Source organism: Anastrepha obliqua, chromosome 2 (genome assembly GCF_027943255.1).
Source record: "Anastrepha obliqua isolate idAnaObli1 chromosome 2, idAnaObli1_1.0, whole genome shotgun sequence".
NCBI lineage: Eukaryota > Metazoa > Arthropoda > Insecta > Diptera > Tephritidae > Anastrepha > Anastrepha obliqua.
This window is the reverse complement of record NC_072893.1, coordinates 77,329,853-77,344,841: the sequence shown is the minus strand read 5'-3', so window position 1 is coordinate 77,344,841 and position 14,989 is coordinate 77,329,853. Positions and strand designations below refer to the sequence as shown.

Below are 14,989 nucleotides of genomic sequence, written 5' to 3'. Positions count from 1 at the left end.
AATGAGAATTCTGCGGGAGCTGAAATCTGCTGGGAATCATGCTATCCAACCAAACTTACCTGGTTGCGTTAAATAAGCGCCTGGTGCACCATAGGACTGTGACCGTTTGTGGCCGCCCGCATTCGGAAAAACCTCTATTTCTGGCAAATCTATTGCCGATGTAGAACGCGTAAAAGGTAATGACGAGGGCCGTGAATCTGTTACCATCAGTAAATTGGGGTCTGTGGCACGACTTACCATTTCTATCGTGCACCCAGCGCCATTTGACAGTTGTGGTGGTAACGACATGACTGGCTGTATTCTCGATGTAGCGCGCGTAAAATTTGGACTGCGCTTAACAATTAATGGACGTTTGCGTTTCTCGACTTTATCGGTTTCGTCAAGTAGTGGATTTATATCAGATGTCATATTTGTAGCAATCGAGCCATTTGGGCTGGTAGAATTTGTGTGACCGGTAATGCCGTTGGAATTGATGCTGTTATGAATTTGACCACTTGGATTATTGGACAAAGATGTTTCCAGCACTTGCTTGTTATCGAAATTTACACTACTTTGTTGACTAGAATTGCTACTCTCTTCGGTGATGTCGGAAATGGAATACATTTTTGCGAGCGCACTCTTGCCATCAGTCTCTTTGTCAGGCGTTTCAGCTTCTTTTGCACCATTGGCACTTGCATCGCCCGCTACTTGAACCGTGTGACATATGGCCAATGCTTCGAAAAAGTTCTTGTGATCTTTCTGAAAATAGAGTTTTAGAAAGATATGAATGAAAAAATTTACGGAGGCTAGAAGGAGTACCTATATCAATTTCCATAAGAGAACTTGGGCACACACTTTTGTAGTACTGCATTAAGAAATCGTATTTTTAGCTGTAAACCCAACAAATAACTTTGTAGAGCGAATTAAAGGTACACTGCACCTACAAGATTTTTTGTATCACCAATCACCAATAATTTCCCATGAATTCGTCAGTCTGAATGCGAACATGTTCCAGGAAAATAAATTAAATGCATTTCTACTAAGGAGTTCTTCCACACAAAAGTAAAAATGTTGGAGTCGTTCTCTGCCAAGATGGGACATTTATACAGGATGTGGTCAGACGTCTAGAGATTCTCGTGACATAGCAGAGATATTCTGTGTACCTAACCGGTGCATCTGATTTGCAGCCTCTTTTTATCGGTTAAGTCACCAATGAGCTATGACTCTGCGGAACTATGTACATCATATCCGTCCTACTAAACAAAACTGTCGAGTATATCTCAGTACTTCTTCCACTCTGAGCTTGCTCGCTCAGTTATTAGACATCTAAATTTGTTTCCAAGTTCATATATCCCTCTCCCGATTCTCTTATCCATTCTTGGCTCATTTATATACCAGAGTATATATCTGGAGTCCAAATGTTTTTTTGTTCAAACTGCCCGATCAAATAGGTCCACTTAGAACTTTCTGTCGAAGCAGATTTCCAAAGTCTATGAATCGAAAATTCCGCACATTTCCAGAATACCTGCTAGAGACATGCTGTTAAAAATTGTTCCGTTATATAGCACTTTATGCAGCATTTTTATGCTTGTTTTATGTTATTTTTTGTAATGGTTGTACATTGAGGTGATCTGCATGGCTCGTGGCCTTTAGTCAAGATGGAGATTTCAACTAATTATTTTTTTTAGTCTCAATGCCTAAATATTTGATTCTTTCAGAATACTAAAACACTGTTACAATGGAGTAAGCGATCCAAGGTTTGCATGTGGCTAAATATACAGTACAACAAACACGAAGATGAAAAGTTGGAGCAAAGCAATGTATGCTGCTTATGGGTTCAATATAGTCTCGAATGCACAACAAAGCAGGGGTTCCAACGACTAATTTCTGGTAATACGAACGTCGAAAGCGAGTCACGTTCTAATAGACTACTCGTTGAAAATGTTGATAAAGCAATGGAAACCGACGAGACCGATCAAGAAGACGTCTGAACTCTTAACTTTTTGCACAAGAATTAACGTACTTTGAAAGTTTGGAACCATTTGTAAAGGAACCTACAGGGCGAAATTGCTGTCTCTGCTGAACTATAAAAATCTCAACGAATTTTTGAAATTAATGGTAACTGGCGTTGAATGAGTCTCAACTTCCGAAAAAGATTGTGGTGAAATGGCGAAAGGCCGTCTCAAATGATCGCAAAGTGTAAATTGCCGGCCAGGAAGGTTTCGCTGTGCATTTGATGGAACTTATCTACTGGTGACCTCCCCACGACTCATATACTCAATTCGCAACTCTACTGTAAACCACTCACCATATGAAAGCGATGAAGGCGATCATTCAGAAAAGTTCAGAAATAAGGAATAGAAGGTAGATTGTTATAGATTGTTATATTAAGGCAACGCCAAAAGCTTCAAAAATTAGATGGGAGACTCAATCGTATCCGCTGTATAGTAACGGGTGATCAATTAAGAGGAGTTTTTTTCATTTGCGTTTTTTTTACAGATCGGCAAACTGTCATCGTGGATTTGTTGAACAGCGTTTGGCATTTCATCATGGAAAGACTCACACCGCAACAACGTCTACAAATTGTTCAACTGTATTATGAAAATCAGCGTTCTGTGACAAATGTTTTTCGTGCGCTTAGACCGCATTATGGTCAACATAATCGGCCTGCCTTAAACACTATTCGACATACCATCAACAAATTTGAATCCGAATATTCATTGGTGGATAATTCTCCACCTAATAGACTACGTCCAGCAAGAAGCATTGAGAATATAGCGGCAGTAGCACAGAGTGTACGTGAAAACCGCGATGAATCGATTCGGCACCGTTCTCAGCAACTTGGACTGTCGTATGGAACAACTTGGTCAATTTTACGGAAGGATCTTCATTTAAAAGCATACAAAATACAGCTTGTACAAGAACTAAAGCCAAATGACCTTCCTGCACGTCACCGTTTTGCTGATTGGGCTCTTGAAAAGATTGAAGAAGATCCGCTGTTTTCGAGCAAAATTTTGTTCAGCGATGAGGCGCATTTCTGGCTCAATGGTTACGTCAATAAGCGAAATTGCCGTATTTGGGATGAAGAGCAACCAGAACAGGTTCAAGTGCTACCTTTACACCCAGAGAAAACAACGGTCTGGTGTGGTTTATGGGCTGGTGGAATCATCGGTCCATATTTTTTCAAAAATGATGATGGCCGCAACGTAACTGTGAATGGTGCTCGCTACCGTACCATGATATCGGACTTTTTGCTACCTGAAATTGAATCTAATGATCTCTACGACATTTGGTTTCAACAAGATGGAGCCACTTGCCATACAGCTCGTGAAACAATGACTTTATTGAGAAGTCATTTCGGAGAGCAGCTGATTTCACGTTTAGGGCCTGTGAGTTGGCCACCAAGATCTTGTGATATCACACCTTTGGACTTTTTTCTTTGAGGATTCGTGAAGTCCAAGGTCTATGCTGATAAACCAGCTACGATTGAAGCTCTGGAAGCCAACATTACGCGTGTTATTCACGACATACCAGTCGAAATGCTCGAACGAGTGATTGAAAATTGGACCTTCAGAATGGACCACCTTAAGCGTAGTTGCGGCCAACATTTGAATGAAGTCATATTCAAAAATTAAATGTCAAAGAATGTCCTTTCAAATGATAAATAAACGTTTTGAACATAATTTACATTTTTGTTTTTTTTTTTAACTATTGAAAAAAGCACCTCATGATTGATCACCCGTTATTTACAAAATCCGCACTAAGAAATTTTCATCTGTCCAAATTTTGCTGATTTTGATTGATTTTATGGTAATAAAGTTGAAAGTCAGTACTATATATCCGAGAATTGAAACAAATCGCTTTACGCGTTAACAACGTGCGAACTTCAAAAGTCAATGTTGTGCAGCTCAAATATTCCTTTATTGAAAATAAATCCTGGAACAACGACTAGCCATCGATCTCAACAACTCACCCTTTCACGCAGTAGCCTGCTGCGAATTTCACAGAGAGACCACGTATTATTCGTTTACAGGGACCAATTGGCTCAGAATTGAAGGCATTCGCTTCGTTATCGCATCTCAGTTGGGGCCTTAGAGCAGCATGAAATGGAGAACGATTTTGCTCGAAGAACCGTCTCTTCGGAGGAAGCGCATTTTCAACTTGGCATCTATGTTAACAAGCAAAACGTGATCGTCGAGAAGTTAAAGACTCCTCAAACAGCGACAGTTTTGTGTGGATTTTGGAGTGGAAAGATCAATGGCCTTTGTTTTTTGTAAATGCTACAGAGGCATGATAAATAATTTTGTGTGATCGGAAGTTGACGGCATGGACATAGGCGAGCTTCTTATAAGCAGAATGGCGCGCCATGCCACAATCGATCTTTTGTGTGGCAAATTTGACATTCATGTCATCATTCGCGATGCTAATTGGTCACCTCGGTGGTAATATTTGACGTTTTTAGGCTTTTTTCCGGGTGTTGTGACGGACCAATGCTATGCGAACGATTCCCGCTCTTAGGGCGAATATCGAGCAAGGAGTGATTACCTGGAAACCTAGCCAAGGGAGCCATCTGAATGAAATCCACAATATTTGGATCACCCTACACTTGTAATTCTTATAATTCTCTGAGTTACCTGTCACGCAATCTTCAATAGTAATTTTTAATTTTAGTTACCTGATAAAAGATAGTTTGAAGTTATCAATAAAAATACTTACATTGAATTTGTTGATATCGATCAGTGCACCAGTTCCTTCCTCCAGTAAGCGCGTCTTCTTAAACATATACTTTCGCCCATTTATTGAACACTGTTGGAAAATCATTTCGTTCTTCGTTAGTGTGCCAGTTTTATCCGAAAACAAAATGTTAATCTGACCCAGTTCCTCATTCAAATTGGATGTGTTTACTATGAAATTTTCGTCGGTCGCTTCATCATATAACTGTATATCCCACTCCATGAAGAAACCGCCAATACCACGCTGCAACTCAATAGTCACATATAACGATATTGGTATCAGGTAATTAAAGAGTATCAAAAAAGAAAGGTAATCCTGCAGAAACTGTTTCACACTATAACCATCGGCCGCTGCACCCAAATATGTATACGATGGTATAATAAAAATCTCCTCGTAACTGCAATATCAAAACAAGCCAAAAAAAATGGAAAAGGTTCAAACTTCCAGAAGCTCCTGTCACTGAATCTCGCATTATGACTCACCGCTTGAATAAGTACATCATTGTCACAATGCAAATCATCATGACCAGCACCACAATCAAAAAACGATTCACATATATCTCACTAGAGGCAGTTTTATTACGCGTCAGCCGGCTGTTCAGCTGAAGCTTGGTGGTCATGCCGGTGTAAACGGCACACCCAATCACACATTCGGTATTCTTGACGCGCGAACCGCGCAACAACACATTATCAGCTGAGAGTGGCAGCACACGTCCCTCGCCACCGGCCAACTCCAGCTTACCATTGAAACTATATAGATCAGTCTTCGGACTCTCGCACTCGATGGTGCCTAACTTGTGCAACTGGTTTATCTCGACTAATGGTAGATCGCGCGGCACCATCAGTGTCTTCAAATTGGATTCTCCATCCAAATTGGCTGTGGTGATGAAACATTTGCCATGTGGATCGGTACTCCGTAATAACACCAAATCACAGGGCACATCACAATCGCGCTCCACCACTACTAAATCGCCCGGGCAAACGTACTGCGATTGTATGTTTGTCTCAACACCATTGCGTATGACAGTTACTGTGAATGATAAATTATGATTTGTATTGCAGAATTGAATTTCACCAAAAGTTATAAGTGCTAGTGTACTTGTTTTGAATTTTTTGGTATCATTGCGTGTACTTGAATGCATACAGTGAATACGAACCTGGTGAACGATTGACGACATTGTCGGTTCTGTAGCGTAAGAAGTCTTCATAGCCCTGTTTAGCGGCTGTCACGGCGATTACAAAGACCAGCGGCAGCAAGGATGTCAACGGGGAGACCGGACTGTCTGGAATTAAATGTAAAATAAAAATATTGAAAAACAAAATAAAATATTAAATAAAATTACTTTACACCGCAGTAACTTTTTTGAACCGCTAGAAAAAGCTTAAAATTAAATATAAACTAATTATAGCTGGTGACTGACCACTGATGTCATGAAATATCATTTAATGTAAAACAAAGGGCGCACATAGCCCTTCGGTAGGCAACTTCAGAGTGCATTTCTGTCATGCAAAGTCATCTACCCTTCTGAGGCCCCACACTCAAAACTAAGTCGATTCCTATTGATTGAATTATTTTTTATTTATTTTTATTTTATGAAGGGGTGACATATACAGTAAAATTCCGCATTACGTCTGACAGACAGTCCTTATAAGCAGAGAGCTGCAATAAACGACTTTTTAATCCAAAAAATTCTCATAAACGGGCAAAATTCAACAAAATCCTTTGCATGCAAGACACGATGTACAGAATGAAGAGGTGTGGTCAACCTTAAACCGTTAACCGGATTTCAGCGATTTTGAAGGAATCAGCTGACTGCAGTTTGTTTACGAAAGAACTGAGATTGTGTTGGTGATATACGAAAAAAATTAAGGCAACCATTTCTCAAGTTACTTTGTTGCCTTCTGAGCAATGATTGGACGAGTGTGTGAATACATGTGCAGCGAAATCCAACTGTTGGGTCCCCATTGACGCGATAGCCGAAGTTACTCTCACAATTTTGATTTGGATAGCTAATCCTGGTAATTTATCATACCTGCATGCGAGGAGAGTGAACGTGCAATACCAACCCCTTGATTAAATTTTAATCCAAAATTGAAAATTTTTATTTTATAAAAGCTTACTTTAAGATGCTTGTTATTAAAAATTAAAACCGAAGACTCAGACTCAGAGCTGCCAATTTAAAATGTGCCTGCAGCTGTGTACTTCATCAAAATGTCTTGGGATTAGGTAGAAGTAACAACAATCCAAAACTGCCTCCCCTCTTCGGAAATTCATGAAGGTCTTCACGATTTCGATCCCGAAAATAACATTCCACTGACAATCTATGCTAAATTTCAGAAAGAACTCGATTTGGCGAATGATTTCGACTGTGATCCCCAATTTGATCAAATGTCTGTACTGAAGATAGCAATGTAGAAATTGAATTTAAGGAAATGAACACACAAATTTTGTTATTGAGATATGTAAGTAATTCAGAAGAACAATCTAACGAAAAATAAGTCAGTGCATAATATCCTAGGAACGGCCGTTAAAACTTGGAACAATTTTACCAAAATGATTTTTTCGCTTTTAAATACATAAAAGATATCGAGAGCAATTTTAATATTATGAATGGAAAATTGAAACAATCAATGTTTAAGCAACCAACTATTTTTTTTAATGAAAATGGTGCCACCTTCTACTCCTCGAGGCAGGCAGAGCACGTAAGGTTGTAAAGTAATTTTTCAGTGAGAGTGGATACCCAAGACTTTCGTACCTACTAAACACCTTGAGTCTGCCTTTCGGTCAACTCTGGACGAAATATGCTTCCATTTTCAGTTGGTAGGTAAGATGGCCAAATAAATAAGAAATCCTGTTCAGAACCCAAATTCGCGTTCGCAGCATATTTCAACAGAAGAAAAAGAAGCATATTTTAACAGTGAACACAGGTTTTGAAAAAGAGTGATTTTCGTTACATAGCCCAAAGATTCTATAGAGCTCAAGATAGAACTGAGTTTTGAGATTAACTCTAAGCAAAGCCTCATGGAACTAAGCAATGGTATATTTTCTTAGCATGAACAAAGTTATTGAACTATTTTGGAAGGCACTAGTATCTAAGAACCACTCAACCCCAGTCATCATCATAACAGCCCTTGTTTTTTCAAGCCTTTAATAAACTTGAAAGATATCCGCACGAACGAAATGTGTTAAATAAGCTTTTGAATTACCCAATGAAATATAAGTAAATTAAATCAAATAAAATTCACAATAATCACATAGCGATTTCAACTTCGCTCTTATGATTGACTATCCTCCGAAGTTCGCTCATTTAGCTCAGCGATAGTGCATAGCTTCCGCCATTATAATTCCCTTGAAGAGCGACTTTGTGCTGGGGACGAAAGCTGGGCCTCCTCGGCTTGTTATCAAAGTACAATATATTTTCACCAAAAACTTTCGCACAATGAACGAGCAATGGGCCAGCGTGCATTTATATTGCAAGATCCTACAATTTTTAATGAGTCTGGGCATGTATAATAATATCATGCGAAAGGTTTTTTGATGAAATTTTTTTCGACAGACATCACACAGGAGCTTTTTACGAGGATACGGATTCACGCTCCGCTTTGGGGCACTGAACAGCTTCAGCCATTCATATTTCTACATGCATTTGGCTCGGTAAGCTACTTGCAACGTTTGGATTTCCACGGGGTTTTCACCGAACTACTGTTTAAAATTAGATCCCAAGCAGCGCTAGGCATCGTAGCGAAAGCTCGCGTCAAAATTCAAAGCGCGGCAATTATTCTTTGATGTTTGATAAACACATTTCCTAGGGAGATTGATGAGAGCCTGCCTTACCTTACAGCAGATGTACAAAGTGGCGCAAAATTAACCACGCAACCGAAAGATTTATAATTTTTGGAAGTGTCATGGTGTATCAATCATATTTGTCACTAGACAGCTGCAGTATACAAACAGACAAGCAATGGAGTGCGCAAAGATCAAAATACAGGTGTCTATCATTCAAAATGATTTTTTCCATTTAGTAAAATTATTCAAAAACAAAATTGATGTTTCCGCCGTGTACATGCAGCTTAAAAGCTTATGATAGTGCCATGATGATGAAAAATTGAATTTTGGCGTGAAGTTTGAAATGACTCTAAAATCCCGTTGGTTTTTGGCAATTTTTTTTTTTGTTTTTTGATGGCGGTCTTATGCATTTAGTTCATAGAACAAATGCTCGAAGTTTTTTAAATTCGCCGCTAGCTTTTTATTATACAAAAATTTGATGGGCTATAAAACTGCATATGCGAAATTTTTTTAAAAATTCTTATGAAATAGTTTTTAATATTAATGAAACTTTGTTGCACATTTTTTTTTTAATTTCCACAAGATATGAAATATGCATCTCCATAGTTCTTGTAAGAGAATGAACTAAATTTCCATAAAACAATTATGCAAATTAAATGAGAAACAAATAAATTGTCAAAACTTTCAATAATTCCCTTGCTAGTGCGATTAAAGCAGTACATATGGATATAAACATATCAACCACACTAATTACAAATTACCCCCTTCTGCGAATATTTCCCTATGATCGCTGCCACATGTCACTGCAATCATTGCAATTCGCTACAAAATTTCCAGTTTCAATTATTTTCACTTCTATTGAAAATGCAATCAGTACGAGTGCAAAAGCAACAAATAATTTCTTGTTTACTAGCGATTGCGGCATTTTGTAACGTTTCTCTGGTAATTTTCCCCTACATAATTTTTGCTAATTGATTTCGTTCAATAAATAAATAACTGTTCAAAACAATTTGCCTCCCTTTCACATACATATCTCAAGATGAAAAGTAAAAAAGAGGGAAACGAAGAAATATAAATATAAATCCAGTTAACTGATATGGAAGGCAGGCTTCCATTAGAAAATAGTTATTTCAGGGAAATTTATCAAAACTTAATGATTGGTTAAATTAATAGCTATGCAAATACTTTGCCAAAATAATTTAAATCATTTAAAGGGGACCACACTTTAGTCCCTAGCGTCACCCATCGTGGCGAAAGTTTAAAATAATTATTTTTTGATTCAAAGCAATTCCGAAGTAAATGACATTGCCTGTACTCAACATATTTTTTTATATAATATAACATAATTTTAGCTTTAGTTAAGACAGTCTGCAGCGTTAATTTGCATTTACGGCCTTAATGGAAATTATTTCGTGCAGAAGCTCTCTAAATGCACATTAGAGGTAATGCAAATTGAATTGAAAATTTTATAATAATTGTATGCCTTATTTTCTTTGCAATGGCTCGTTTACTTCACAGACCAGTCTTGTATCATTACGGATTTGAACTAGGTATTATTTGAAGAATGGTAACACTTAGCTGTCATCTGATTTGACAGAAAATTAGTTTTATTCTTCCGCTGAACGAAAATGGTTGTGTATACGCTCAAAGAACGCTGGGAAATATTGCGACATTACTTTGAAAATCATGGTAATGTTGCAGAATGTGTACGAAAATTACGTACGGCAATGGGAAGAAGAAAAGCACCGAATGAAGCGTATGTGCGTTACTTTGCGAAAAAAGTAAGAGAAACTTGGTTGCTTATTAACAAAACAATGCATGACCGACCAAAAACCGTGCGTACACCCGAAAATATCGATTTTTTTTTTTTTTGCATGTTATTGTAGTAAAACATTTCAAAAATACCGTGTTAAAATTTTAAGTCAATCCGAGCAAAACTTTTTAAGTTAACATCTCAAACATCTGCCGAGACGCAGCAGTTGCGCGCGTGGTCCGTTACAAACTTTAAACGCGGTTTTCTCGAACCTTTTTTTTTTAAAGTGCGTAGTCATTGGCATTTTAAAACTACTCAACCGATCCTTTTGAAATTTTGCACACATATTTTACATATAAAAAACCTCTCCCCAACGTTTTTTTTTCGCCATTTTTTTTTATATTAAGGTGGTTTTACACCTACAAAATGGCGGCATTTTTTCGTCAAAAATCACTTTTTACTTCAAACGACTACCAAATGGCTGAAAATGAAAATAAATCGTCAAAATAAACGTTGGGGGGAAGTTTAACTCATACTTTAACTAAATTATTCGATTTTTTTGATTTCAAATGATTTTACGCTGAGATATGCTGGCTACTGCAAAATGTAAAATGTTTGAAAAGACGTCTACGTAAATGTGCTCTCATTCGCTCATTTTGCAATATTTTTTCATGAAAATTTTATCAAATATTCTTGAAATGTTACTTTATAATATGCAACAACTTTTAATAAACTGACTTGAACCGTTTCGCTACAATAAATTCATGAAAAAAGTGTTTTTTTTAGCGTTTATCCTGAGATTCATAAAATGCGTGCAGTCGTCGAAAAGGTGTTTAACTGTTAACGTTGACAGGGTGCAGTAGGGGCAGGGAGGTGGCCTCTCAACATTTAAAATGTGGGAATGTGTACCGATTGTGTGTCCAATGCGAAGTCGGATGAAGGCAGTGATGTCCTTGGTACGGCAGATGGCTTGATAGTTGGGTTTAGTGCCAGTTGTATTTAAGCTTGCACAATGGTCTTGCACTGTTCTCCATGCCTCAGTTCTTTTTGCTTCAATTAGTCCGTAGATGTCCGTCTTCAGCATACAATTAAATGTGTGCAACGGTTCCATTGCTGCAGTCTTAGCTTTTTGGCTGGCAAGCTCGTTCCCTTTAATACCAACGTGGCCAGGAATCCACATTGTTTTGACTTTATTTTGATGCTCAATTAATATGCTCCGTATGCTTGAAATAAGGGATGATTTGTTCCTTATGTTCATGATACCTGATATTGTAGACTTGCTATCCGAACAAGTGATTGTTTTTTCATTAACATTGTCCAATATTATATAAAAAAAATCCATACGTGAAGAAGATAGAGGGTTAAACATGTGTATACAAAATTATCATCGCGGAATTTCACATAAGATTGTGAAAAATATTGTTTACCTCAAATACAAGCAGGGAACGTAATCATTATGAGTTTCATAAAAAAGAAGTTATTTAATCATTATTTTGACGTTTTAAGATTTCCGATCAATGATAATAATATATTTCTGAGTTTTCTAATTATTTGTCTTCAGAAAGTATAATCTATTGTCATTATTTCCAAGCAAAAAGTAACAACTGAAAATTTTGTTTTTATTTTTGATAAAAAAGATAACTCTGAGCGATTAATTAAAAATCGTAGTGTGATTCTTAACAATGTTTTTATAGATATTTTTCATAAAGAACATCACAAAAAGTATACATCTACTATATTTGGAAGCTTTTGATTTTTTTTATTGAAAATTTTTAATTTTATTCAAATCATTATTTTCAAATTTGAAATTATTATTTGCGATATATGGAGGCAAGCGTAATGTCATTTCATTGCCGTTTTATCCCTAGAAGGGGAAACTTGCTAGAAAAGGGGAGCCTTGCTAAAAAGTTTTGTTTTGTTGCACAACATTACTTTATTTTCAATGCATACTACTGTGACATTAGGTGTGCATTTAAATTTGTTTGTTTACATTTTTAACTCACACAATTGAGAAGCAAAATCCAATCACAAAATGTCATGCATATCACATTTCAATACCAGCTTTAAATCAATGAAAGCTTTAAGCAAATATTTATAAGTGTGGCAAAAGTAAATAAAAGTACATATCTATGCATGAAAGTAACGTTAAGTACTTATTAGCTACCTCATTAAACAACAATTCACTGCAATTAAGACTCTCTTCAATTTCAAAAATTAGTAAGTAAAGAAAAATAAGTATGATTGTGTGTCACACACATAAGATACTTTGATTCTACCAAAATACTTGGAGTAAGAAAATTGGTTGCGCTACTCAACTGCGCTTTTTAGGCCAAAAGGAAGATAGGTAGGTCTGACCTTTTCTAATAAACTTCTATTGAATTAAGCGTATTTACTGATTAATAAACCTCGCAATGCTGCTCGGCGAGTTGCCAGTTTGATTGCGTGGTTCCAGGTGTGGTGATCCTAGAAATCGAAGCCTATTTCTTGTAACAGATTGATGTTGGCCCATTATGTGTTTTACAGTTTCTTTCCCTTCGTTACACTAATAATTAATGTGTAAAAGGATAGCCTATCATTTTGAACAGATTTTTTTTTATTTACTATCAAGTCAATCAGCCCTCGTAGAAACTAAGAAATTGTAATCATACAATTCGAATAGCTCCGAACGTACATTCGAAATTCGTAGAGTAGCATTCACCGAATGCACTTGTAACGTCAAATCTTAGAGTTTCGTACAATTTTTCTACGACGACGTTAGAATAACAGACAAAAATTAGAGCCAGTAATAAAAAGAGGATTTAAAAGGAAACAAGTAAGAAAACTGTAAAATATAAGTTCTATATTAACTAAACTATAAATAAAAATAATTTTTTGGAGTATAGGTACTTTTATGTCACTTCCACAGGTGTACAGTTGTAACAACAAGGCAGCAGTATGCCACTTTGTTTGAGCTAATAGAGGAGAATGGCATTGACTCTGTATGTAGTAGCCCTTCCGATTGTTGTAGAGGAATTTTCCTTTAGTGGGGGAAATAATTTTTATGTGCGTCCCATCCAAACACACAGCGATGCCAGGAAATCTATATTTTTGATAGAATTTCATCATTTTTGCCGTTTTTTATTGGCACTAATGTCGAGATTTACCCACTGAGTACACAATCGTGTTTGTAATGACACCAATATGTTCTTTAGTACACAGCTAAATGTCGACTGCCCCATTGGCAGGCCGAAATCTTTGCCAACTCCGTGCTGATAGACTCCCTCCCCAGGAAACCGTAAAACAGAGGATAGTCGGAGAACTGGAGTTATGGACGACGACCTCGCTGAGCTTGCGCTGTCTTCAATAAAACTTAAAATATACATATGTAAATGCAGCTTTATTTAACCGGTAATTTTAGATAAATCAGTTTTAAACCGTATTTTAGTAAACTTTTTCTTTAACCAAAAGGCTAGCACTTCGTCCATATCGAGAGGGTTGTTTGCATCTCTAGATATTTTTCGCTCAATTCTGAAACTCCGTTTGCTTCTCTCGCTTTCCATATCCATACATTTTAATTTGGAAATTCAGCTAACTTGACAAAAATCGTATAGATTATTTGCTAAATTGTCTTGTTTACATTGAAGTGAGCTGTTGTCAAAATATCAAAATTTAACATTTGAGTTTGGCAGCACTTTTTTCGTCTTGACATTGAACCGACGGTTACAATTTTTTCGTATTCGTACTAGACATTCGTCTTCGAAGGTTTTCTACGGCGGATTCTATGAATGTATTTAATATTTGCCCATATAAAACACACAAGAAAATTAGTGACTTTAAGAGAAGATTAAACTCTCCAGTTAAGTAAGCTGTCCGGTTTTCACTTGGCGAATGAAACACAAAATTGACATAATAACTAGTCCTATGATAGAGTGAGTACCTGAAAGTGCGCTAAGGCAAGGAGAATGATACCACCTAGGCCTGAAATCTTTACCGAGTGATAATTTTGTAAATAAAGGTTGATAAATTTAGGGGCATCGGATTTTAAATTGAAATAAAAAAAAAAACGAAAATTCAAATTGATAATCTTTATTATTTTTGTGTAGAACCGTAATTCGGTCATCCGTAAACACCAATTTTGAATTACTCGCTGGAGGACTTCGGTCGATAACTCGTGAATAACTTTAGTAATGTTGGCTTCCAATGCCTCAATCGAAGCTGGTATATACTTAAGCATTTAAACTGTATGTAGCGCACAAATAAAAGTCCTAAGGTGTGATATCACACGATCTTGGTGGTCAATCCACTGGTCCGAGAACGAAAGATAAATTGCTCACCGAAATTGCTCAGTAAATCTATTGATTCACGGTCTGTACGGCAAATAGCGCTGTCTCCGTGGATCCAAGTGTCGTAGAGATCACGATTTTCTGGCATCAAAAAGTCGTTTATCATGACGCGCTAGAGTTGGCCATTTGCCACGGCAATTTTGCCTACGCCTCATCGCAATCCAATGAATACTGAAAAAAATTTTGTATTTATTGACAGTAGTTAAGCGTCAAATTTGTCAAAACCCCCTATTGGAAAAAGTACCTCCAATCTGATCTCCCTTTATAAGCCACACTTAACTGACATTTTGATTACGGCAGCTGAATGGATTTGTGCATGACAGACATTGCTTAAACAAGTTTCGTGGAGGAGGAAAAGAAAATTCATAAAATGCATTCATAAAAAACTTGCAACTGAGAATTACTTAATTTTGAA

The 14,989-nt window shown here is 36.9% G+C and overlaps 1 protein-coding gene across 1 annotated transcript in view; it reads right to left on the bottom strand.

The window, feature by feature from the left end:
• Positions 1 to 14,989, bottom strand: part of LOC129239408 (phospholipid-transporting ATPase IF) — a 52,756-nt gene that overhangs the window by 6,484 nt on the left and 31,283 nt on the right. The window contains exons 3-6 of the mRNA XM_054874875.1: positions 5,870 to 5,995; positions 5,196 to 5,742; positions 4,696 to 5,110; positions 60 to 738 (exon numbers count right to left, since the gene is read on the bottom strand). Of these exons, the coding sequence (XP_054730850.1) occupies positions 60 to 738; positions 4,696 to 5,110; positions 5,196 to 5,742; positions 5,870 to 5,995 (1,767 nt within the window). The remainder of the gene's footprint in view (positions 1 to 59; positions 739 to 4,695; positions 5,111 to 5,195; positions 5,743 to 5,869; positions 5,996 to 14,989) is intronic.